The sequence below is a fragment of the Pelophylax lessonae genome (genome assembly GCF_965119305.1).
Source record: "Pelophylax lessonae genome assembly, chromosome: 7".
NCBI classification, from domain to species: domain Eukaryota; kingdom Metazoa; phylum Chordata; class Amphibia; order Anura; family Ranidae; genus Pelophylax; species Pelophylax lessonae.
The window spans coordinates 55,997,099-56,024,177 of record NC_138774.1 but is presented as its reverse complement, the minus strand read 5'-3'; the positions used below and the strand labels follow the sequence as shown (position 1 = coordinate 56,024,177).

At 43.8% G+C, this 27,079-nt stretch overlaps 1 protein-coding gene across 1 annotated transcript in view; it reads right to left on the bottom strand.

The window, feature by feature from the left end:
* Positions 1-27,079, bottom strand: part of LOC309559517 (RAC-beta serine/threonine-protein kinase A) — a 123,746-nt gene that overhangs the window by 33,599 nt on the left and 63,068 nt on the right. Inside the window, exons 3-5 of the mRNA XM_082262797.1 lie at positions 4,923-5,057; positions 4,730-4,841; positions 4,444-4,606 (exon numbers count right to left, since the gene is read on the bottom strand). Of these exons, the coding sequence (XP_082118923.1) occupies positions 4,444-4,606; positions 4,730-4,841; positions 4,923-5,057 (410 nt within the window). The remainder of the gene's footprint in view (positions 1-4,443; positions 4,607-4,729; positions 4,842-4,922; positions 5,058-27,079) is intronic.

Here is a 27,079-nt window from a genome sequence, read left to right as displayed (position 1 = left end):
TGCTTGACTGTAGGCAAGACACACTTGTCTTTGTACTCCTCACCTGGTTGCTGCCACACATGCTTGACACCATCTGAACCAAATAAGTTTATCTTGGTCTCATCAGACCACAGGACATGGTTCCAGTAAGTGAATATAGCGAATTCCGGACTGTCACCTTGAAGGGAAGGACCTCCAAGAAGTCTGCGAACCAAAATAGGTTAACTAGGTGACAGTCCGGAGTATTGGGTACTACATCCCTCAGCGGAACCTATCCTGGTCCAGGTGGCCAAACAAGCGGTACCCGGTCTTAATACTATATGGTATATAAGACCCATTCTATCTGGTGAGTGTATTATTTTACTACTTTCCACGGTGGAAACAAGTATCAGCACCTGCCCGTTTGGAAGCTGAGCACAGAGCACCTGCACTTTATTTGCACTCAAGAAATACCTGCCTAATTTGCACTTCAAGTCACCCATGAACTTTATTTTTATGAGGATTTTCATGAACTCTTTTTGAGCACTGATTAAATACTCATCACAGTAATAATTGCACTTCCAATCACTCATGAACTTTGCTTTTTTGATTTTTACAAGCCTTTTTTTTATAAATTTCTCTGAATTAATATGTTATTCAGTCTTATTTATTGTAGTAATTTTATGTTTTATTGAGCACCTTGTTTCCATTATTATTCAACACCTTATCAAGAAACATAGAGTTATCCAAATTTGCTATTATTTATTGCATATGTGCTGCATTTAATGTTACTGTTTAGGTGCACCCATCTCATATGATTACTTTGCATTTTTAGATTTTTCTCACCATTAGCATTTTAGAGTGTTTATAAATGATCAAATTATGTACTCTTAGGATTATCTACAGTACAGTAACTCAGGCTTAATACAACTGTTACCCATGCTTTTTGGTATTGCAATTTTTGCACTGGATAAGCACCTTTATCTAGCCTCAATGATACTCACAGCAAGCGCTATAGCTAGCCCCTGTTTTTGTGGCTATTATTCAATTATATCCCTACCCTCTCTATAGCAGCTGCATTTGATATAGATTTAATATTGAATACCTTCTATTTTCAACCCATTGGCGCGGGGGATATACTTTTAAGTATATATACCCTCCATGGTTCAGGTAATCCAGTAATTTGTTTTCAGCAAACTGTTTGCGGGCTTTCTTGTGAATCATCTTTAGAAGAGGCTTCCTTCTGGGACAACAGCCATGCAGACCAATTTGATGCAGTGTGCGGCGTATGGTCTGAGCACTGACAGGCTGACCCCCCACCCTTCAACCTCTGCAGCAATGCTGACAGCACTAATGCGTCTATTTCCCAAATACAACCTCTGGATATGACGCTGAGTATGTGCACTCAACTTCTTTGGTCAACCATGGCGAGGCTGTTCTGAGTGTAATCTGTCCTGTTAAACTGCTGTATGATCTTGGCCACCATGCTGCGGCTCAGTTTCAGGGTCTTTGCAATTTTCTTATAGCCTAGGCCATCTTTATGTAGAGCAACAATTCTTTTTTCACATCCTCAGTGTTTTTAACCATGGGGTGCCATGTTGAACTTCCAGTGACCAGTAAGAGAATGAGAGCGATATCAAATTTAACACACCTGCTCCCTATTCACACCCAAGACCTTATAACACTAAGGAGTCACATGACACCGGAGAGGGAAAATGGCTAACTGTGCCCAATTTGGACATTATAACTTAGGGGTGTACTCACTTTAGTTGCCAGCAGTTTAGACATTAATGGCTTTGTGAGGAGTTCTTTTAAGGGGACAGAAAATTTACACTGTTATACAAGCTGTACACTCACTACTTTACATTGTAGCAAAGTGTCATTTCTTCAGTGCTGTCACATGAAAAGATATAATAAAAAAATCATAAAAATGTGAGGAGTGTGCTCACTTTTGTGAGATACTTTGGTACACAAAACCACTGGTTAGTCACACATTTAACCCTTTGGTCGCCCTAGAGGTTTAACCCTTTCCCAGCCAGTGTCATTAGTACAGTGACAGCGCATTATTTTAGCACCGATCACAATATTAGTGTCACTGGTTTCCACAGTGTCAGACTGTCCGCTGCAATATCGCTGTCCCGCTGATCGCTGCCATTAAAATAAAAAATAAATAAATAAATAAAAATATATATTATATATATATATATATATATATATATATATATATATATATATATATATATATATATATATATATATATATATAAATTCCAGTATATACATGTAGATGCTATAACTTGCGCAAACCAATATACATTTACTGGGATTTTTTTAAACCAAAATACACATTGGCCTAAACTTAAAGAAATTTGATTAAAATTTTTTTCATTGGATATGATTTATAACAAAGATATATTTTTTAAAATTATCTTTTTTTTATGTTTAAAGCGAAAGAAAAACATAAAAAAACAAACCCATAGGTGATCAAATACCACCAAATAAAAGTTATTTGTGGGGGGGGGGGGGGGAAATGACAAATTTATCTTTGGTACAGTGTCACGAACGCGCAATTGTCAGTTAAAGTAACGAGTGCCGTAAACCACAAAGTCCTGGTCATGAAGGTGGGGGGGTAAATCTTCTAGAGGTCAAGTGGTTAAAGTAAACTTGTCATGAGAGACTATAGTAGGCCAATGCTCGACAAATCCCAGGTGCCAGGTCGCGACTAGAAATCCTGTCCTGGCGCTTGGGCTATTGTCAGTGACGGTAGGTACTTTAGCTGCCATTACAGGGTAGGCTGCGAGGAACCGGCATCATAGGGAATGTGATTAGCTGGTACAGCGGGGATGAAGACGACCCAGGGACGGAGCAAGAAAAGACACGGCAGGAGAAGAGTCTAGAAAATAATGAATACACAAGCACCAAAAATATTTAAAAAAGGGGAAAAAGGGGGGGGGGGGGAGGGGGGGTTGTTGTGCCTTCTGGTTTGACTGACTCAGTTACTCCCCCTGGTTAAGCCACACTGTGCACCTAATATTAAGGATCATCCATGATAAGTGGGACACAGATTTTTTCCCCCCCCTCAGATGGTGGTGTTTAAAAGTAGGCATCTATTCTGTCTAGGGGGGTCGCCTTGGCCTAATTTGAGCCATATGAATGGTGACGAATATTTATATACCACATCATATTTGACAAATTTATATACTCGGGTCCCAATTGATTAGACACGTTTTGTGGTTGTCTCTGTTACAGTTACAACAGACTATGGTTGTACAACCAGGTATTTTACCGCATTGTTTTTAAATGTTTGTATATTGCTATTTCTACACAGATATATGTAATAAAATGTCTATTATTTTAAATTGATTTTGATTTATGCCCTACAAAGTCCCACTCTTTGGGGGATCTGTACACAAATTTCAGAGAGGTACCTGAGCTTTGATATCTGGGGAGGATTAGGAGGTCAATGCGGCTGCTGATGTGAAGGAAGGGGGTCATCTCCCAGGTAAGATCTGATGGGGAGGTGTGAGGAGTGCCACTACCTGATTCATACCATCTGGGGGGGGGGGGGGGGGTAAGGAGATGACTGACAGTTGCTGGCACCTTTTCTGTCTCATGTTCTGTGCCAAAGGGGGCAGCTCCACCTGTGCCTTCCCCTGGCCTTGCCTGCGCACGAGATCTCGTCTCCGCTCTTTCTGAGCTTTACAAACAGCGCATGAAACCTGGGGCACCAATTTTATACACTGTGTATACCCAAAAATAAAAGGCTGTGGAGCTGCAGGCAGCCAAATCGGAGGCTCAAGCCTAGCAAACACTAGCAGTTTATTTTCCTTCAACATCAAATAAATAAAAAAAAAAACTGAGGATCTTGCAAGGAGTTAGCTGTACTAACTATCCAATGTTAGTGCTACTGTGTTCAGACAGGGGAATGAATTGCTGACCCTGAAAACGCAAGTCATTTAGAAAAATTAAGGAAAGTAAAAAGTCGTTACCTTCAAATATGCTCTAGGTCAAAAGCTCAAAGTGTGTAGAAACTGGTAGAAAAGGAGAATCCCATGTTCAATGTCACTTGAAACAGTTAGGCTTGGGCCAAGTTGGCCCAAAGCAAGCTTTTTCCATTACAAAAAGATGTGGAAGCCTAGTGTGTGTAGCGAATGCTACTGCTGTCATTTACAGCACACAAAGTGACGATGTTTCAGGAGCAGTAGAAGACAGTGTCAGGGTCTGGCAACTGGCCCCCCAGGACCAAGAACTTGAATTTTGGGATGAAGTCAAATGCTCATCTCTACCTGGAAAAAGTAGAAATGTAGTAGGGGCTCCAACACTATAAGGAGGCAAGTATTGGTGAGTTGGGGGTTTTAATGGGCAAAGTGGCACATTCCCGTTATGGAGGAGAGCAATGGCAGCCCTCATTTCTCTTATGACAAGTTTCTTTTAGGACACTTTTTATAACAAAGTGAGGTAACTTTTTAGATCTCCTTCACTTACTGCTTTAGATCGCCCCTTCGATATTGCCAAATCCATTTCTTCTGTGCTGGTTGCATCGCTCGGAGAACTACTCTTGAAGTCCATGGCCTCCTCATCCTCTAGTTCAGAATCTCTGTTCTTTAAGCTGTTGGCAACGGTTTGGATTGCCCTCATCCATTCCTCCCTGTCGTATTACAAAACAATTAGTCGTCATTGTAGTGCCTCTACCATCAATTCCACATTCTATAACCAGGTGAAATTAGCAAATCAATCAGCCCAGGGCCTGTGTAACGCCCTGCCCTGGTACCTTTCTTCAGGCGTGTCAACATGAAATGTGCGCTCAATAACCGTTGTCCACTGTAAGCATCGTATCACAAAGGTATTGGGTCGGGGACGCTCTGTCTTCATGAGCTGGCATTCTGAAAGAAAAGGAAATGGTAGAATAAGGGTACAGATATAGTTGTAATGTCTCCTGGATAGTGAAATGATTAGGCGCTTACCTCCCACAGAGAAGTTGTTAAGCGGGGGCATAGATAAACTGTGCTCTGAGGAATCTGGCTTTTCCTTATACCCGATGAAGGAGCCATCACTCTTCAATAGGAAGTACCTGGGCCTCCAGGTCTTTATATATTCACCTGTGAAAAAAAAAAAAAGGGAGGTGAACATCAGCAATCTCTACATATATGAAATTCCATAGTAAAGCTGAAATTTTTTCTTTAAGGTTTTTATCCAGTTCCACTCTAGAGCAATTATTTGCATTTTTTGTGTACACATTAAGAGTCGGTTCACACTATGGCGACACAACTTCGGGGGCGACTAGGGAAGTCGCCGTGCACCGCGACTTCGGCTTGAATTGCACTGACTTCACATAATGGAAGTCAATGCAAGTCGCTCCAACTTCGGTCAAAAGTAGTGCAGGAACCTTTTTCTAAGTTGGAGCGGTTCCGATAGCACAGAATGGAGCGCGACCAAGTCGCGGTAGTGTGAACCGGCAGTAAGGCCCGGTTCACACCTGAGCGTTTTTCAGCTCATAAAAAGCTCATCTCTGAAGTCTCAAAACACCCAACAAGCAAAATTCCATTCATTTCAATGGCCCCTGTTCACATATGAGCATTTTGTCCCCTGAATCAAAACACATGAAGCTCAAAAAAGTACATGAGCTTCTTTTTTTGGTAGATTACAAGAGTTTTTGTTAGATGTCAATGTCTGCCTATAAACAATAGGGATGTAACCATATCGAAGATATCGCAATATCGTATCGTCGTGGTCGTCTCGATATCGTCGTGGTCGTGTCTCGATATCGTCGTGGTTGGGTTACAATATTAAAAGGACAGGTGTCCGTCAAAAAGCAAGAGGAATAAACACAGTCCCGCGGAACAAATCATTGTTAACTACATAGACCAGAGTTTAAGGATTTTTTTTACTGTTTTTTTTTTTTTCTTGCAATGTAGATATTTTGATCTTTCTGATGAAAAACGTGAACATAAGCTAAATGATAGGTCAGTGTTTTTTTTAAAGGCTTTTTGACTATTTTATTTAAGTTTAAGTTATGTTCCTAAATACCAGTTTTAAAAGGCTGCCTTTATTTGCCTTGCACATTTAAACCTGACTTAACTTGATCTTTGTTTGCACTTAAAGGGAATTGCCTATTGTTTGTTTACAATTGTTCTAGCTGCTTCTTAAAGCGGAGTTCCGGGCAGAGAATCGTTTTTTTTTTTGAACATACCCCCGGGACAGTCAGGGCTAGCACATTCCACAATGGCTAGCCTCTGATCTGTCCCGGTTCGCACTTACCTTTTAGAAGAAATACTTACTTAGAAGTTTTCTTCCACAGCGTTTCCATCTCGGTTGTGGGCAGCTGAAGCCGGCGCGGTCCTCTTCTCCGTCTTCTTCCGCGTCTTCGTGTCCCAGAATGCGATGCACCGGCCCCTCTCGTCACTTCCGGTGCGGCGCCGCATTCCTAAACAGCTTCTGGGCATGCCCAGAAGCTGTTTAGCAGGGGAATGCGGCGTCGCCCGGAAATGACGAGCGGGGCCGGTGCGGCGCATTGATTCCTGGGAGCTATGACGTTCAGCTCCCAGGAATCATAGCGAGACAGGAAGTGACGGGGTGAGCCGCGGCTCCGAGGGAGGAAGCTGTCATAGGTGAGTATTTACGATCGTCAATTACAAGGTGAGTTTTTAAAAAAAAAAAAAAATCTAACTATCCAATTCCTTTTCAGGTTAGGCTGAACTAGCGGACGGGCACAAAAAAAAAAAATATCGTTTTTGTGCCCGGAACTCCGCTTTAACTTGAACATTGCACAGAAGAATCAGTTATGCAACCAAATATTACTATACAGAATATTGATGTTCCTGACTACAACTTGCACTTTAAAAGCACTATGTGATCAGTGTTTTATGTTGTCATGGATCCATAAATACAACAATAAATTGCCTGTTGACTGGCAAAAGCAGAATAAATGTCGGTATTTTTTCGCTATTATCATCACAAACACTATCATGAGCTATTTAACAATACCGTGAGCTTTTCCACAATATCGCAATAAATATCGTACCGTGAGGTCAATATCGAAATTGTATCGTACCGTGAGATTTTGATATCGTTACATCCCTAATAAACAACCACCCAGGAAAAAAAAAAAAAAAAACGCCTGAAAACGATACGCTCAGGTGTGAATGAAGCCTCAAATCTGCATTTTTGGCTATAAAATTACTTAGAAAGCCCAGAATATTATATATTTTCTGAAAGCAGAGGCCTTGTAGAATGAAAAGATGGCTGTTGCAACTTTTTTTTATTAATTTACATTCTGTGTGTGCTACCAATCAGTGCAAACAAAAACAGTGAATAACTCTAGAGTTGCTGCAAAACACCTACAGTGGGTATAAAAAATAATTGCCCCCCCCCCCCCCTAAAATAATTGGATTTTTCCTACAACTTACCTGTAAAATCCTTTTCTTAGAGTACATCAGGGGACACAGAGCAGGCTATAATGACTCAATGGGTTATATGCCACCTATAGGTGAATGGACACTGGAAAAACCAATAGACAGGAAGTTCCCCCTATAGAATCACTCCCACACAGGAAGAAACTCAGTTTTTGTAGCAAGCAATGAAGATCCCAGAAAAGAGGGGAGGACCTCTGTGTCCCCTGACGAGGCCGTCAAAACTGTTTAGATGACGAGATATTAGGAGGCAAAGGAACACTAGGCACCTTAAAAGATGGATGCTAATTCCTTCTTTTAAAACAGGCTATTAATAGTGCACTCTTCCCACCTGAAATCTTTTGGCTATATTTATCCAGATCACCACCAAATAAGACATTCCCCATGGAATGAGAACCGTGCCAGTAACTTCTTCAATGGAAAAATTCTGCCGACCAACTCTTCAGCCACAGGACTCTGCGCATGTTGTACTGAGAGAAGAGCAAAGCGAGACACCTGTTGAATGGAAACCTTGGGAGCATCTATTGCAAAACACAAGGCGTGAGGAAACTCTGCCAATTCCTCAGTAGCTTCCCCCTGATTAGGCAAGTTTCTAGCCAACCTATTAAAACGATTAAGGACTGGCAGATTTCTACTGACACCACTGCTGGCTGAACTGCTGACCAAGCAACTGCAAAAGAGGCTTTTAAGTAAGGACTCCAACTTCTTATGCTTAAATACCTGGGCATTGTCGACCAGACAGGTTCAATTTTTATTCAAAGAATAGCAGCGTCTACCAAAGGCATACACCACTTTCTTTTGAATTTTTCCTCCATAGCATATAGTAAGGAAAACCTCTTTGGAGGCATAAACAGCCTATCAGGGTGATCCCAATCCGCATACACCACCTGTTCCAGCAGAGACTTTAAAGGTAAAGCCTGGGAGGCTTCCGACACCGCTGATGGAGGTAATTTAAAACCAGCCCGGACCATTTCGGAAGGAGACTGAATCAGCAACTTCTGAGAGTGAGACACTGAAAATGGCTCCTCAGAGCCTGATTCCTCTGAAGAGGAATCTCCAGCCTGCTCCTCTTCCAGGTCATTTAAAGCTACTTCCTCTATATACTTTGCCCACTCTGGCTCTAACCCAGGGGTTCCCCCTCGGGCCTGAGTGTCCAGGTTCACAGCTGGATTCCTGCTGGGCCCGGACTCCGTAGAGGGAGATCTATCCCATTTCTCCCCCCCTGTGATACAGAGGCAAGCTATTTTACCCTCCAGACTAGCCAAGCCAGATGCCGAGTCATCGGTTGTGACAGGATGAGACAGAGGCATTGGAAATAGCAATAATACCGGACAAGCGTAACGGCTCAGATAGGCCAGTTGCTTGAGGCCTATCCGGGGAAGCTAGCATCGTAGGAATAAGATTAGGTTCCTCCAATCCCGATAGCGGAGCACTTGCGCCCCCCCCCCCCCCCCACTTCTTTTTTTGGAAGACATTGTTTACCTTAAAGACCCAGATCTGAGGTAAAAACCTCTTTGCACTATCCAGTGTAGAAAAAACTGTGATCCAACCTTCCTTAGCTATCCCAGTTACTGCCCCGCTCCAGACTAGTACCCGTAGCAGTGTCCAAGCCCCAAAGACTCATATGCCCCAGCAAAAACTGCTCTGTGTCCCTTGCAGCTTCAGCCAGCAGCCCTGCAAACTTCTGCCTGTTTTCAAGCCGATACAGCGTGCCACGTGCATGCTCGTGACGTCATACGCGCGCTTTTCCGTGCCCGCCTTATGCATGCACACGCTCGGAGGAGGTATCTTACAAACGCACTCACTAACCACGTGGTCAACCCACTGGATGCTTCCTCCTGTGGCAAGCTGAGCTCTATACTGCGAAACACAGGAGCAAGGTTATACTATACAAGGCATCTATGCCTAGAGACTACTGACCCCTAGTGGACAAACAAGGTACTGCAGGTACTGGAGAGGTAAAAGTGCACAAACTTTTCCGTTACCTTTTTTTTTAAAGAGAAGGAAAAAAAAAAAAAAAAACTACCAGTCCTGCCGCAGGATCCTGAAACAGGATCCAATCTTCACCCATCACGGCAGGCCCTGTCATCTCTGGACCTTCAAGGACTGGGTCCCCCTTTTTATACTGGGGTCCACACCCTTGGATCTGTATAGCACCCTGCTGGAAACTTTGGGAATAATAACCAGGGTTCCAACTTTCAAGGTCCATCATCCAGCGGATCGCATTACAGGCAAAACCTTGTTCTTCTCCATCCGAGGCTCGGGTACCATCCTTAGCCATCCGAATGGATCACAAAGCCCCTTTACTAGGACATCATCTTGGGTTGAAAAGCTTTAAACAGCCATGACTATCACCTTCAAGACACTGGCAAAAAAAAAAAAACGGAGGTTCTTCCTGTGCGGGAGGGGTTATATAAGGGGAACTTGTCTATTGGTTTGCCAGTGTCCATTCACCTATAGGTGGCATATAACGCATATAGTCATTATTATAGCCTGCTCTGTGTCCCATGATGTACAATAAAGAAAATCACATTTTGTTGCTTTGCAGCCTGAAATAAAGACAGACACGGTTTTTGTTTTATACAGTTGTATTTACTTTTACAACATCAAAGTAAAAGCTATAACACCAACATGACAAAAAAAAATAAAAATCAAGCACAGAATCACCGAGTTGGAAAAAGGATCACCCTCTTGCGTTAGTATTTTGTTGAACCACCTTTTTCTTTAATTACAGCCTTTAATCTGTTTGGATAGATCTCTACTAACTTTACACATCTAGACTTTGTAATATGTGCCCACTCTTCTTTGCAGAACTGCTCAAGTTCAGCTAAATTTGATGGTGACCATTAGTGGACTGTAGTCTTCAAATCATTCCACAGATTTTCAATGGGGTTCAGGTCTGGGTTCTGACTAGGCCATGTAAAAGTAAGACTAAACAGCCACTCACCTGTCTTGACAGCTGGGTGCCAGGCACGAGTGGTGCTGTGCACGGTGAATGGTCCCGCAGTCCGATACTTGACCCAGAAGACTGCGGGAGGGAGGAGGGGGGGGGGGGGAGAACATCTTCCGATCACCTAAGCGGTCGGAGCAGAAGTGGGAGCAGGTACCTGTCCAAAAAAAAAAAAAACACACCTCTGCACCTTCCTGTTGAGACAAGAGGACAACAGGTCCACCTTGGGAGTTCCCCACCGGAGACACAGCTGATGCAACACCTCCGGATGAAGTGATCATTCTCGCTGGTCCAACACCTGTCGATGGAGGTAATCCGCCTGCCAATTTTCCACCCCCTGGAATATGCACAGCAGAGAGGGCTGGAACGATAGGTTACGCCCACCTTAGAATGCCGGCTACCTCCCGAGCCACTAGGACACTTTGTGCCCCCTTGGTGATTAACATGCCACGGCTGTGGCATTGTCTCATTGAATCCTTACTGGGCACCCCTGAAGATGATCTGTCCAATGGGCCCGACAAAGTCTGATTGCCCGAAGTTCCAGTATATTGATTGATAGTCTGGACTCCTCCAGAGTCCAAACCCCGAGTACAATCCGTGCCTGGACAGGCTGGTATCCACGGTGACCACCGTCCAGTACAGGGGGAGGAAGGATTTTCCCTGTCAAAGCGCCAGAGAGCGAAGCCACCAAATTAGGAACCCTCATACCCTGACTCAACAGAATCAGATTGTCTAGAGACTGTGGATTCTTGTCCCACTTGGCAAGAATCTCTTTGCAGAGGTCTTGTGTGTAACTGTGCAAATGGAATTGCCTCAAAGAAAGACCCATCAGGCCCAGCACCCGCATGAAAGTCCTGATAGGTGACCGACTGTTGGACAACAGAAGTACAATTGCATCCTGCAGCTTCTGGAACATGTCCAGCAGAAAAACCACCCTGGCAGAGGCAGAGTCCAGAGACAGACCCAGATAATCCAACTTGGTGGACGGAACCAGAGCAGACTTTTGAAAATTCAATGTCCAACCGAACTACTGCAGAGTCCGCACAGTAATTTCTAGGTTGTCCATTAGAGCAGTCGGAGACTCTGCTCGCAGATGATAGTCCAGGTACCCCAGTACCGCAATCCCCCACTGTCGCAACAATGCTAACGGGGCCAACACTTTTGTGAACACCCAAGGAGCTGAGGTGAGACCAAAGGGTAATACCACAAATTGATAATGCTCCTCGCCCACGGCAAAGCGAAGGAAGCGCTGATGCCCGTTATATATCAGGATATGGAGGTAAGTGTCCTTAATATCGCTAGAGGCCAGAAGATCCCCTTGATGAAGGAGTGCCAGTACTGTATGAATGGACTCTATCCGGAATTTCTGTACCTGCACAAAGTGGTTCAGGGCCTTGAGGTCCAGAATTGGACGACCTTTTCCTTCCTTGGAACTGTAAACCGGTTTGGAAAAAAAAAAACCCTGAAAGCGTTTCGATTTTGGAACCGTACAATCACCCCTTGTAGTAGCAAATCTTGTACCACCCCGAAGAGACTTCGCAGGCGGTCTGGGGAAAAAACGCAGGTTTGAAGGAAAAAACCTCAGCTCGTGGACCCACCTGTCTTAAAACAGGGAGGTCCAACGGGTCTGGAAAGAAGCGAAGATGCCCCCACCCCTGATAAGGGTGAGGGTTTGTCTTCAGGTCTGGAAGGACCCGCTCTCTTGGAACCTCAGGAGGTGGTCCTAACAGATTTGGATCCTGTGTCTTGAGACCCTTAGGAATGAAAAGACCACTTACAAGCCGAGAAAAAAAATGACCACGCCTATAATGAGACTCTTTGACCCTGGAAGCCTGTGGCAGAAGAGTACTCTTCCCTCCTAAAAGGCCCCTAATGATATCATCCAGGGAAGACCCGAGCAGGTGATCCCCATAAAGGGGAGATCCGATAAAGTCTTCATGGAAGCTTGTTACGCAGACCAGCATTTCAGCCATATCATGCGCCGATGGACCACTGCTGTCACAGACAGCCTAGAAACGAAGGGAGCGACATCTAGAGGAGGCATCACAAACTGCAACACCAGGACCAACTGGTCCATCAGCTCCGCAAAGGCAGGGGGGAAGCGGTTCCCCCTCCAAATCCAGGTGCAAAAGCTTTGCCCACTATGTCAAGGTCTAAGACATCAAGGTAATGGTGAACACCTGCCTAAGGACTGAAACGGCCATATGTGTCGGACCAAAGTCTCTGCTCTCCTATTAAAAGGGTCTTTAAAAGCCAGAGACTCCTCCCATGGAACTAGAGTGGATTTATTCAGCCTGGAAACGTGAGAATCCACCACAGGTGGGACTGTCCACTTTAACAGGGACTCTTCAAAGGGATACTTTCTAGTGAAGCGCTTAAGTACCGCCACATTGCATTTAGGGCAACCCCACTGACTCGTGACAATTTTGTCAAAATAGGCGGGAAAAGGAAAAACCTTTGCCGCTTTTGAGAAATTTAGGTACCAAAGGTGACCGGCGCCTCTGACGCAGTCGCATCCCCACAATCGGTGCATCCACCAGCACTTTTCATGCGGGGCTGTAGTAGGGATGTAACGATATCAAAATCTCACGGTACGATACAATTTCGATATTGACCTCACGGTACGATATTTATTGCGATATTGTGGAAAAGCTCATGGTATTGTTAAATAGCTCATGATAGTGTTTGTGATGGTAATAGCGAAAAAATACCGACATTTATTCTGCCAGTCAACAGGCAATTTATTGTTGTATTTATGGATCCATGACAACATAAAACACTGATCACATAGTGCTTTTAAAGTGCAAGTTGTAGTCAGGAACATCAATATTCTGTATAGTAATATTTGGTTGCATAACTGATTCTTCTGTGCAATGTTCAAGTTAGGGTCCTTTCACACGGCCGCTCCGTGTGTCCGCAAATCATCCAATCCGTTTGCGGATGATTTGCGGACATAATGTAAGTGAATGGCACTGCGGATGTCAGCGGAATACCATCCGCTGACATCCGATTTTCCTTCTTTCAGTTCTGTTCCGTTTTTTGGAACGGAACAGAACCCTATTTTTTCATCCGTGTAAAAAACGGAAAGGAAGGAAAATCGGATGTCAGCGGTGTCATCCGCTGACATCCGCAGTGCCATAGACTTACATTAGGTCCGCTTATCATCCGCAAACGGATGGGATGATATGCGGGCACGCGGAGCGGATGACAGAAATGTCATCCGCTCCGTGGAAAAAAAAAAAAAAAAAAGTCCCGCAGCGGACCTTTCACACGGAGCGGCCGTGTGAAAGGAGCCTAAAGAAGCAGCTAGAACAATTGTAAACAAACAATAGGCAATTCCCTTTAAGTGCAAACAAAGATCAAGTTAAGTCAGGTTTAAATGTGCAAGGCAAATAAAGGCAGCCTTTTAAAACTGGTATTTAGGAACATAACTTAAACTTAAATAAAATAGTCAAAAAGCCTTTAAAAAAAATACTGACCTATCATTTAGCTTATGTTCACGTTTTTCATCAGAAAGATCAAAATATCTACATTGCAAGAAAAAAAAAAAAACGGTAAAAAAAATCCTTAAACTCTGGTCTATGTAGTTAACCACTTGCCGACTGCCTAACGCCGATCTACGTCGGCAGTCAGCCCCTCACAGGCAAAGTGACGTAGGGCTACGTCACTAGCTTGTGAGGGTCTAGGGAGCGAGCGCGCGCCCCCGGAGGCGCGCTCCCGCGTGGTCACGGGCCCCCCCGGGCGTGTGACCAGCGGACCCGATGTCCGCCGGTCACTCGGCGATCGGCGGGGGAGAGGGAGAATGTCAGGCAGCTTGTGTAAACAAGCCACCTGTCATTCTCCTCGGTGTAAAGACACTGATAAACGGATCTAGTATGTAGATCCGTTGATCAGTGTCCTTACAGCTCAAGCCACAGCCAATCACAGTAGAAAGCACGCCCCTAGGGACACACACAGCCCCTCCCTTCCAAATAAAGTTAACCCCTTCACAACCAGTGTATTTTTACAGTAACAGTGCATATGTATAGCACTGATTACTGTAGAAATGTCACTGGTAACCCCAAAAGTGTCACAAATGTCAGTCAAGGGTCCGATCTGTCCGCCCCAATGTCGCAGTACCGCAAAAAAAAAAAAAAAAATCGCAGATCGCCGCCATTACGCGTTAAAAAAAAAACAACAAAAATCTTTCCCTTTGTTAGTAAACGCGATAACTTTTGCGCAAACCAATCAAAATACGCTTTTTGCGATTTTTTTAACCAAACATATGTAGCATAAAACAAATTGGCCGAAAATTTTAAAAAATTTTGATTTTTACTTTTTTTTTGGGGGGAATTTCATATAAAAAATGTGAAAAATATTGTTATTTTTGCAAAATTGACGCTCTTTTTTTGTTTATAGCGCGTGATCAAAAAAAATCGCACAGGTGATCAAATACCACCAAAAGAAAGCTCTGTTTGTGGGAAAAAAAGGACGTCAAATTCGTTTAGGTACAGCGTCGCACGACCGCGCAATTGTCCGTTAAAGTCACGCAGTGCCGAATCGCAAAATACCCCCTGGTCAGGAAGGGGGTAAAATCTTCCGGGGCTTAAGTGGTTAACAAGGATTTGTTCCGCGGGACTGTGTTTATTCCTCTTGCTTTTTGATGGACACCTGTCCTTTTAATATTGTAACCCAACCACGACGATATCGAGACACGACCACGACGATACGATATCGCGATATCTTCGATATCGTTACATCCCTAGGCTGTAGTAGAAGAGGAATCATCCTATCAGAGCACTCAGGGTGCCTGGACGCAGACCACGTAGGGCAACTCACGTCCGCAGCGGCCAGATCAGACTCAGGATCTGAGGAAACAGGTGAAGGCGGTGGACGCTTTTTGCTGGTCCGTTCATGCAGGACCAAATCAACCTTGGACACTAAGGACTCCAGGACCGCTGCCATTGCAGACAGGGTGGACTGGGACCCAGAAGGGCCCGCCACCTCAGAGGGTATCAGGTGGTGAAATGTGCTCCAGGGACTCCATGAGTTAACCAGAGGAACGACACAGGCAAAATGAGAAACACTGCAAAGTGATCCCCAACTGCCACGCTAGCGGCACCACAGGTCCCAACACAAGCTGCTGCTGCTATATCAGAGAGAGGAGGGCCGCAACCACAGGAACTCCCCATCACCGGTCAGGCACAGAGAAGAGCGCCAGATGCTGCACACCATGCGGCCAGAGAGGAAGTCCAGGAGTCAGCACTAGAGGATAAGGAGGGGCTCCCGCCGCCAAAATTATCGCCCATAAGGCTCCAAAAACATGGCCGCAGCTATTTTCAATGGAAAAACCACAAGAAACTGGCCGCCGGACAACACAAACATGGCCTGCTGAATACAGAGCCAACCATCTACAATATGGCGGGCCCCCTTGGCTCCGGAGACCCACAGAGGACCCCAAGGGACAATATTTGCAGGAAGAGGGGCCCTGGCATGAGCCCCACCAGGAAAACTGCCCCTCAAACCATGCAATCGGCTGCTGCCCCACCCCCATTGCCCTCGACACCCCCAAAATCGGACAGGTATGAACACCCTAATAATGGTGGGGGGGGGGGGAGAGAAGGGGTGGCACTAGGTGTGGGAATATTGGGGGTGGTCCACGTAGGACCCCGACATAAGAGGGGGGCGCTGTATGTGAAGGAGGGGAACTGGGGGACCGACTGTCCCAGGGGGGCAACTCGCCGTTCAGTGGAGCTTAGGCCTGCGTGCGCTCGTTGGCCAGACTGGGGAGACCTTAAGCATATAGATTATCCAGCCCATTGCCCAGTCTGGCAGTTGATTGTAGTTCTCACAGGAACAGAAAATAGAAGAAAAAAATCTATTCAGTTTAAAAAGGAAAAAATGCTAGGACAAGAAATCCCAGCAAGGAACTAGTGCCTATAGCAGGGAGTAGGAGTATATCCCCTGGGACTGCCCCACAGGCGTGGTAAAGGTTTTTCCTGCCTAGTGTCCTAATTCTGTAAGGGGCAGCATAACCCAATGGTCAAGAAGACCTGGAGCTGTGTGTCAATGAACGAAAGAGAAAAAAGTGATTTTAAAAAATTTCAAAAAAATTCTGACAAACTCTTAGCATTGTTTATGCAAGAATGGGTTGCAGTCAGTCAGGATGTGGGCCAGAAGTTGGACAGCATGGCAGGGCGAATTGTAGAGGTCTTGAAAAAGAAGGGTCAGCACTGCAAATATTGACTCTTTGCATAAACTTAATGGCATGGTCAATAAAAGCCTTTGACACTCATTAAATGCTTGTAATTATACTATACAGTATACCATAGGAACATCTGGCAAAATGATCTAAACACTGAAGCAGCAGACTTTGCGAAATCAACATTTCTGTTATTCACAAAAGTTTTGGCCATGGCTGTATATACATAGAGAAATATATTATATATATATATATATATATATATATATATATATATATATATATATATATATATATATATATACATATATATATATACATATATATATATATATATACATACACACACACACACACACACACACACACACACATATATACACATACACAGAGAAATATAATATATATTATACACACACAGAAATATAATATATATATATATATATATATATATATATATATATTTATCCACTTGTTAACCAGGCCTTTCTCTTTTAATCTAGCTGCGGCCATAACTCTGGTATTAAATGTCAAAGTAATGATGTATTTTCCCAATTAGGAAGTTGGCAAGTGGTTCTATTTATTACACACTACATATTTATATATATTACATGCACACATAAACCTGTAAATCCCCATACATTTTTTTTGCAACTGACAGGTATGCAAATATTTCTTATTGGCCACTAGAGGGAGCGTGTCAATTTTAGCTGTGTACAGGAAGCATTTGCTTCTATTACACATGGCTAATCCTGTTTTTAAGTGACAAGACAGCGTATCAACCACAGCATGATCATCCATCACTAGTGACACTGTAGAATTATAATGTCACTAGCATATTGCATGCTGTGCGGATATGTTAAAATACTGCACACTACAGGGGCTGCATTTATAACAGCAAACATTGTATGCACTGCACTAACAATTATATTTATTCATTATTAAAGGAAAAAAAATGAACAAAAAATGAAAAAAACTTTGGAACTGGGGCCTAAACAAACTTTTTTTTTCCGTTATGAATAGAGTAGTACTCCTGTCGTTTTCTGCCGACAGACTGTAGTGGGTGGAGCCTGCTTGGCCCCTCCCTCGGTTCTACTTTCTGCAGAGGCTACGTGCACACTGTAATATCTGGGATTGTAACCCCATTTGGTGCACACAAAGTGGAATTATATTCTTTGTGCCAATGAGGAATTTATTTAATAAACAAATGTTTTGTTGTGCCTGTAGTTCAGCTTTAATTCCACCAATGCAATGCCTATTCATTGCACTGGCACTTATGAAAGGAGGTCAGAGGTTTCCGAGGTTGGGTTGCACTGCACTTGGGGGGGGGGGCAAACAAAAAAAGAAAAAACATACATTGGAGCCCTAATAGCTAAACTACCAATACAATTGTAATTTCATGAAACCGAGTGATTTAACCCCTAAAGAAAAATCACCTCACCAGCAAACACACAGATTTCAAAGCAATGCAAACGATAGGAAGACCAATAGGTGGGTATATTGCTTAGTAGCATGAGATTAATCTTGTGCCATTGGGTTTATGCCTAAAGCTGGCCATACATGGCTTTGTTTTTGGTTCAGCAAAAAAAAAAAAAAAAAAAAAAACGCAATCAATTTCCCCATCTACACAATCAAGGTCGTTGGAGGAATCATCCCCTCTGCGCTATTGTGTTCTGACAGCTTTGAGACAATACACAGATTGTCTGCAACCACTGATCGAGCTGCTTTTGTATGACAGGAACTGTGAAAAAATGACAAAGGAACTAAGCGCTAAACCTCTTAGGCCCCTTTCACACTAGTGCGACTTGTCCCGCGACTTTGGACCGCAAAAATCGCATAACAAGTCGTTTTCCATTATTTTCAATGAGCCCCATTCATATCAGTGCGTTTTGAAGTCGCACCGACTACTACTTTGGCACGATTTTAATGCGTTTTGAGGTATATAGCCCTGAGCCATTGCTCAAAATCACAGCAAAGTCGCGTCGCAAAATCGCGGTAAAATCGCGTCGCATAGGTGTGAAAGGGGCCTTAGAATCACTCTCATACACTCACCGGCCACTTTATTTGGTACACCTGTTCAACTGCTTGGTAACACAAATTGCTAATCAGCCAATCACATGGCAGCAACTCAATGCATTTAGGCATCTAGATGTGGTGAAGACGACTTGCTGAAGTTCAAACCCAGCATCAGCATGGATAAGAAAGGGAATTTAAGTGACTTTGAACGTGGCATGGTTGTGAGGGGCTGGTCTGAGCATTTCAGAAATATATAACAGATGCTGAAACTGTGCTATTAAACCCACAGTGTGAGGGGAAAATTATAAAAACGAATGTAAACAATAGATATAAGAGCCCATTCAGACTAGCGCGGCTTGTCAGGCGACTTGTCAGCCTGACAAGTCGCGGTCGGTCGCGGTCCATTGAGTAGTACAGGACCCGTTCTAATAGGAGTGACACAAGTCGCTCCGACTTAGAAAAAGGGTCCTGTACTACTTTGGGGCGACCTGGGAGCGACTTGCATAGACTTCCATTATGTGAAGTCCCTGCAAGTCGCGCCAAAGTCGCGGTGCACAGCGGTGCATGCGACTTCACAGGTCGCCCCCCGAAGTCGGATCGCCTCAGTGTGAACCGGCTCTAAAAGCAGATATAGGGAATCAAAAAATATTGATAAAAAACACAATAATGATTAATGTTTCAGGTGTATATAGATACAAAGTCCATGGAGTAGAGACTATGTAGAGATGGATGGCTGGGTGGCCACCGGCTCTATCAGAGTTAGGAGGGGACTCTGTGCATGGTAGATAAATAAAAGAGAGAACAGAGCAGCGCCACCTGAGTGTAGTATTAAAACAATCCTTTATTGGCATAAAAGGTAATGCACTCACATGAGTGATAGGAAAGCAGGCTTTACTGCAATTCATCCGATCCACTGCAGGGGAGGCAGGAGAGGTGTGGACCCCTGATGAAGGGGCACGCATGCCTCGAACGCTAGCACCACCCCGCTTCCACCGGATGTGATGAGGGAGAAGCTGTGACGCCGACAGGACACCAGGAAGTGCCAGAAGCCACTGACACAGCCAGGACCCAGGGCTGTCTACACCTCTCCTACCTCCCCTGCAGTGGATCGGATGACTTGCAGTAAAGCCTGCTTTCCTATGACTCATGTGAGTGCATTACCTTTAATGCCAATAAAGGATTGTTTTAATACTACACTCAGGTGGCGCTGCTCTGTTCTCTCTTATTTATCTGAGCATTTCAGAAACCGATCTACTGAGATTTTCACGCACAACCATCTCTAGGGTTTACAGAGAATGGTCCAAAAAAAGAGAAAATATCCAGTGAGCGGTGTGAGCGTCCCCGTCAGAACACAACAGCTGAGCAGGGCAGATCTCTGTACTAACTTCACATGGTAAGTACAGCCAACAGTTAAAAAAAAAAAAACACAAAACTGTCTACCAGGCTTAATAAAGGAGGAGTGTCACTGGTCAGGTCACCAGGTGAAAACAGATTTGGGGGGGGGGGGGGGGGGGAATTAAACCCCCCCCCCCCCCCCCCAAAAAAAATGCAGCGGCTACATCCAATGATTGATCAGCTGCAAACTATGACTTTTTTGGTTTTGGATTTAATACCGCTTTAACTTTCTGTACTATCCGAAAGAGGGTAAACCAATAAACCAAGGGGTAGGCAACACTAAAAGCCAAATCTAACAAAAAATAAAACAAACAAAAACTGGGGAATACCTGCAGTTCAAAGAGCTGTCTGAAAGACATTACGTCCAATGCTGGCATCAAATGAGGCCAGAACGTCCAGTTGGTAGAACTTAGGGAATGTGTGAATAGAAGACCAGGTGGCAGCCTTGCAAATCTGGGAAACTGATGCCCGATGCTGATCTAGTAGAATGTGCTTTGACAGGAAAGGTGGAACCCGATCCTTGAGACCATAAGCTCATATGATGGAACAAGGCGGCAGGGCACCCTACAGGGTCAATCGGGGATGATTAAGAGGGAAACCGTTTTCCTGAAGGAAGCAGTGGCTGAGAGATAGATTCTTTACCATCTATGAAGGCCTAAATCTAGAAATAAGGCCAAGGGCCTCTGAAAAAGAACAGAATGGGGGGGGGGGGTCTGTCCATAAATAGTGATGAGAGCCAAGTGCTGCCCCAGGCACAGCTACAAGAAGAGGATTTATCAGACAAAAACTTCTGGGGTAGAAGCCCTGGGCTCACATCAAGTAAAGTATGCCTTCCATGTCTAATTATGGACCAGGTTGGCATACCACATTCACCTGGGCCATTCTGTAGCAACCAGGATAACCAGAATGTCCTCCACCTCTGCAGAGAAGACAAGGAAAATTTTTCATGGGAGAAAAGGCAAAGATCCGCTTCTGCTAGAGGAACCCTGGTACCTAGAAACCTATGCACATCTGTTATCCACAGGTCCTGAACACCTCTGGGTGCAGGGACCACTACCCACAATCCAGGTGCCATCAGCCGATGGTCAATGCCAAGAACATACTTTGCTTACTAAGCTGTAAAGTGAAGTTCTTCCTAGGACAGGATTTGATTTACCACCAGGATTTAATTGGGCTCTTGTATCATTGAAAAACTATTGGTTCTTCCCTGAGGATTGATGCACGCCACTATCATGGCACTTTCCGATTGATTCTGGGTAGAGCTGCACGATTAATCGTAACAGAATCGAGATGGCGATTCACTCCCCCTGACGATCTTAACATGACACTTGCTCGATTCTTTACATAGTTGTGAGGGAGCAGCTGTCAAAAAAAAAAAAAAAAGAGCCTCCCGCAAAAGCCTATCAGCATTAGTCTCCCACTGAACTGTAAACACAAATGATTACATTGTATCTTTTCTTTCCCTCTGCCGGAGGAAGGAAGTTTAACCTCTTAAAGACTAAACTTTTTTCCTACACTTGTTGCTTGCAAGTTAAATCAGTTTATTTTTCCTAGAAAAGTAGTTAGAACCACCAAACATTTATATATATTTTTTTTTAGCAGAGACCCTGCAGAATAAAATGGTGATTGTTGTAAATTTTTATGTCACACTGTATTTGCGCAGCAGTCTTTCAAACGCAATTAATACACTTTAATGAATAAAAAAATAAAACAAAATCGTAAAGTTATCCCAATTGTTTTTTTATAATGTAAAAGATGTTCACAGAGAATCGTGAGAATCGTGATCTTTATTCCAAGCAAAAAAATCGTGATTCTCATTTTGGCCAGAATTGTGCAGCTCTAATTCTGGGTCAGATGATCCTCCAGTATGGTTTAATGCTGCAGAGACAGTCGTTGCCCAAAGCGGCTGGATATTGATCGAGAGATGAGGTTCGTCCAATGACCAAGTCCATGACACCCAAGGTACCTAGAACTCCTCCCCCAGTTAGAGAGGCCTGCATTCTGTGAATACTCCTAAAGATGTGAAGGAAGGATTTTCACAGCTCCAGAGCCAGATTCCTGAACTAACCAAGCATTACCAGGTCCTCTGTGGTAGGCGAATCAGTCTAGCCCAGTGATGGCAAACATTGGAACCCCAGATGTTTTGGAACTACATTTCCCATGATGCTCATGCACTCTGCAGTGTAGTTGGGAATCATGGCAAATATGGTTTCAAAAAATCTTGGGTGCCAAGGTTCGCCATCACTGGTCTAGCCAAAGACAATCAGCGTGACACACAACAGAATGGTGCATTGTAGAGGTCTAAAGGGAAACTGGGCTAATAGGAACTGCTCTGAAATAGGCCATCAGACCAAGGACTCATGTAAAAGTGAAGTTGGACAGCTACTGGACAAGAAAGTCAATAGGACTGGATCGTCTGAAGTTTCTCCCGTAGAAGAACACTCTGGCTTAAACGGTGTCCAGGATGAGACCCAGACCTCCAAACAAGTAGTTCCAGCAACAATTTCTGAAGGTTCAAGATCCATCTGAGGAAATGCTGGAAGTAAAACTCCACACTGTTTGACAGAGCCCACACTGACTGCACCCTCAACATGGGATTTTCCAAGTATCCCACAATGGGCATGCCTCAAGTGTGCAGCAGGACTAGTGCTGGTGCCAGCATCTTGGCAAAAAAACAGAGTTGCAGACGAGAGGCAGAAAGGCAGCACTACAAACTAGGCAGGTGCACCACAGCAAAGCATTTGAATCACTGATATTCTGAAAAGGTTGGTGGGGGGGAAAGAGGGGGGGTCGATTAGGTCACTTGACCCCCCCCCCCCCCCCAGGGACTGTGTTTGAAACCCAAGAAAACAATTCCAAGAAGTCCAATAGAAGTGCTTTTAGATTCAATGCCCATCTGTAAATAGTCAAAGGATTATTTTTTTTTCTAGCCACTTGCCGACTGCGCACAGTATATTTACTGCGGCAGTCAGCCCCGGCCAGGCAGAGTGACGTAGATCTACGTCGCTAGCCTGTCACCGGGTTTTGAGCCAATAGCGGGCGAGCACGCGCCCGCCTCGGCTCGTTCACAGAGGAGTCCGGGGCGTGTGACCGGCGGACCCGATGTCCGCCAGTCACACTACGATCGTCGGTAGAGCGGGAGAAAGGCGGGCGGCTTATGTAAACAAGCCGCCTTTCATTCTCCCTGGTGTAAAAATGAAGATCAGAGGGTTCTACTATGTAGGACCGTTGATCTTTGTTTTTACACCAATAGCCATGTCCCTTTAAAGTCAGAATCACGCCCCTAGGACACACTTAACCCCCTCCTTCTCCAATACAGTTAACCCCTTCCCTGCCAGTGTCATTTTTACAGTAACAGCGCATATGTATAGCACAGATTACTGCAGTAATGTCACTGGTACCCCCAAAAGTGTCAAAAATGTCAGTCAAGGGTCCGATCTGTCCGCCGCAATGTCGCAGTACCGCAAAAAAAAAAAACCGCAGATCGCCGCCATTACTCAAAAAAAAAACCACCAAAAAATCTTTCCCTTTGTTAGTAAACGCGATAACTTTTGCGCAAACCAATCAAAATACGTTTTTTGCGATTTTTTTTACCAAACATATGTAGCATAAAACAAATTGGCTGAAAATGTTAAAAAAAATTGATTTTTACATTTTTTTTGGAGGGGAATTTCATATAAAAAAAGTGAAAACTAGTTTTTGCAAAATTTACGCTCTTTTTTTGTTTATAGCGCATGATCAAAAAATCGCACAGGTGATCAAATACCACCAAAAGAAAGCTCTGTTTGTGGGGAAAAAAGAACGTGAAATTCGTTTAGGTACAGCGTCGCACGACCGCGAATTGTCCGTTAAAGTCACGCAGTTAAAAGAAAAAAAAAAAAAAAAAAATCGCAAAAAACCCCCCTGGTCAGAAAGGGGGTAAAATCTTCCGGGGCTTAAGTGGCTAGTTACATTGCCAATATATGCAAAAAGTGCTTAACCTGAGAAACACTAGCATGGAATTCCATATCAACCCGCAAAACCCTCTTTTAAAATGTTCAGAATACCATTACAATAGTGCCACAGCACTGTATGCAGTACAATCAGCACAATATTTGTACCAACTGGCAGTCCAGGTGAATAAATGAGACATGGATGCTAGTTTCTTTGGACACTACAAAATTTGCCCCATCTACATCTGCCCTATAGCCATTACGGTTGTGTTGGTACAGACATTCAAACTTTCATCCACTTTGCTAAATTTATTCCCCCATGGAAGTGCAAATCCACACAACTTCCTATAAAGCTTTGCACATTACAATATCACACGCAGGCAGAACAGCTTAGGACTGAAAGGCTAATGTGTTCTTCGGGATATTTTCCATTATCACATTTGTCTTGAAGCAACTTTCCTTTTAAGCTGTGCCGCAGGTGCAAGGAAAAGGTTAATGTTACAGAAGGTAATCCAACACAGCTTTCCAGAAATAGCATCTAATCAGGGAGCTAATTTTACCAGCTGTCAGGCACTAGGTAGCACACTTTCCTCTACATCTTGTTCATCTGCACAAGCAGCAAGTCCTTGCCAGAAACACAATGCACTTACTATTGAAGCTCACCAATAATTGGTACACACTAATGGCCCGTACACACAATCTGAAAATCGGACGACAGATTGTCCGTTTTTTTTTTTGTTTTTTTAGTATGCTAGTCGCATATGGAAAATGGAGAGGTTACTAAACTTACGGAAATTCTCGTACTACAGAATAATAAAATAAAAAAATCAGAAGGGATGTAATGTGTTGTAGTGTATTTGTATTGTATATTCGTACGACAACTGTACAGATTAAACAAAAATCATATGATCTCGTAACGTACGAGAAAAAATTTTGTGCTTGTCCAATTGGATAATACCGGATGAACTGTCGTGACTGGCTCTCTGAAACTCTGTACCAATGATCCGATCATACAAATCGCTTTGAAAGCTGTATTGTTCCTCTCAAAACCTCCTGCTCTCTAGCCCCCTCGTCACCTCCTCCCATGCTCGCCTCCAGGACTTTTCCAGAGCCTCTCCAATCCTATGGAACTCCTTACCCTTATCTGTCCGATTATCTCCTACTCGATTAGCTTTTAGGAGATCTCTGAAAACCCTCCTTTTCAGAGAAGCCTATCCTACCAACACCTAACACTGTACCTCCATTTTCTCCATCAACCCATCCCCCACGGTTATTGCCTTTTGTATCACTTGACCCTCCCTTCTAGATTGTAAGCTCTAACGAGCAGGGCCCTCTAGTTCCTCCTGTTTTGAACTGTATTGTCTTCCCTCACATTGTAAAGTGCTGCGCGAACTGTTGGCGCTATATAAATCCTGTATAATAATAATAATTTTCAGATCGTGTGTATGGGCCATAAGGTAGTATACTACAGGAGAGTGACAATTATCAACACTTGTCGTTAAGAGATATATACAGGAGTAATGAATTTACCACTTGAAGACCAGGCATTTTCTGGCACTTTTTGCTTATATGTAAGAATCAGAATTTTTTTTTTGCTAGAAAATTACTTCGAACCCCCAAAAGTTTTCTTTTTAAAGCAGAGGCCTTAGAGAAGACATTTGTGGGTTTTGCACAGCGTTTTTTCAAACGCAATTTTTGGGAAAAAATTAACGTATATTTGAATGAAAAAAAAAAAAAAAATACATAACCCAATTTTTTGGTAGAATATAAAAGCTGATGTCACGTCAAGTAAATAGATACCAAACATGTCCATAGGCAACACTTTAAATGCCTTTACACAGATTAACACTTTAGATTTACAGAGGATGTCTTGTGCTAGATTTACTGCCCAATATCCGACCTTTGTGCCAATACCTCATATTTGGAACATTCGCTGTTAAGAGTACTGGACCGACGCTTTACTTTTTTTTTTATCGCATACTGCCATCACCAAGGAATGTAAACATCCTTGTGACAGCAATAGGCATGTGACTGGTACTCTTTATGGAGGGATCTCCCTTCTTTGCACTTGAAAGCATTCAAAATGCCAAGATTGGCATTTTTAATACTTTCCATTTTCAAAAAACGAGATGGTTGACATCCTGGTAAACTGGAAGCGATGTCATGTCAGGGTTACCATGGCTGTGTCCCGATCCAAGCAGATTCCAGCTTTGTATGTGTCTCCAACTAGCTGGCGGACGTGCTGGTTAGTAGTTTGGGTCTCCCATTGGGACGGAAGAGCCAGAGAGAGCAGCGGAATGTGGGGGGGATGTCCCCTGTCGCTGCATGTAATAGCAACCGAGTGGCTAGTTAGCCTCTCCAATTGCCATTACAAGAGAGCCGACAGTTGGCTCTAAAAAAAAAGTACCAGGGTGATGCCTGCAGCTGATGGCATCACCCTGGTACAACCACTTGAAGTCAAATGACATACCAGGTACATGATTTCTAAGCAAGTGGTTAACGTAATAAGGACACTTTTCTGGCAGCATGGCCCCTTTAATACAGCCTGCACCTAAATCACGGCTGCTCGTCAGTTTCAGTACCAGTTCAGTAATGTGCGCCAGATTCAGGTAGTTCTTACTACCTCCACTTGTAGAACCCGATGCTATGGCTGCAGAGGTTTCTAAAATTAGTGCCAGTTTGCTTATCGAAATAAGCAACTGAGTTGGCATACAGATTAACGCCAGTGTTCAAAATTAAGCATTTGTTTTGGCAAGAGGTTATTAACGTAGTTAGGTTGCTGGCGACTGCCAGCTTTCTAGCAACAGATGACTCATCCCCAGTCCCATTGAGCTGCCAGCCGAGAATCTTTGGGTAATGTCAGCCAGCATCCCAACCCCTTTGTTCACTTTCAGCTTTCGGGCAAGGAATCTCTGGGCCAGCAGCTGGGCATCAGCCATCCGTTGCTAGGACACCGTTGGCTGCATTGATGCCCTTCTGGTGAGGAAACCTACATCATTCGAGGGCATGTACTGCGGACTCCTAGTTCCATTTTTAGGTCCCTTTCACATCAACGCACTGCGAAATGCATGGACGCATTGCTTCAAACATAGTACGATAAAATGAAAAACCCCACAAGATGCGATTTAGGTTAATTTTACATGTAGATCCCCCTTTTTATGTTTTCCCTGCAGACGTTCCATTGTGAACATAGATAAAAACTAGGAGAATCTGGGCTTAGGATAACAAATAAAGAAAT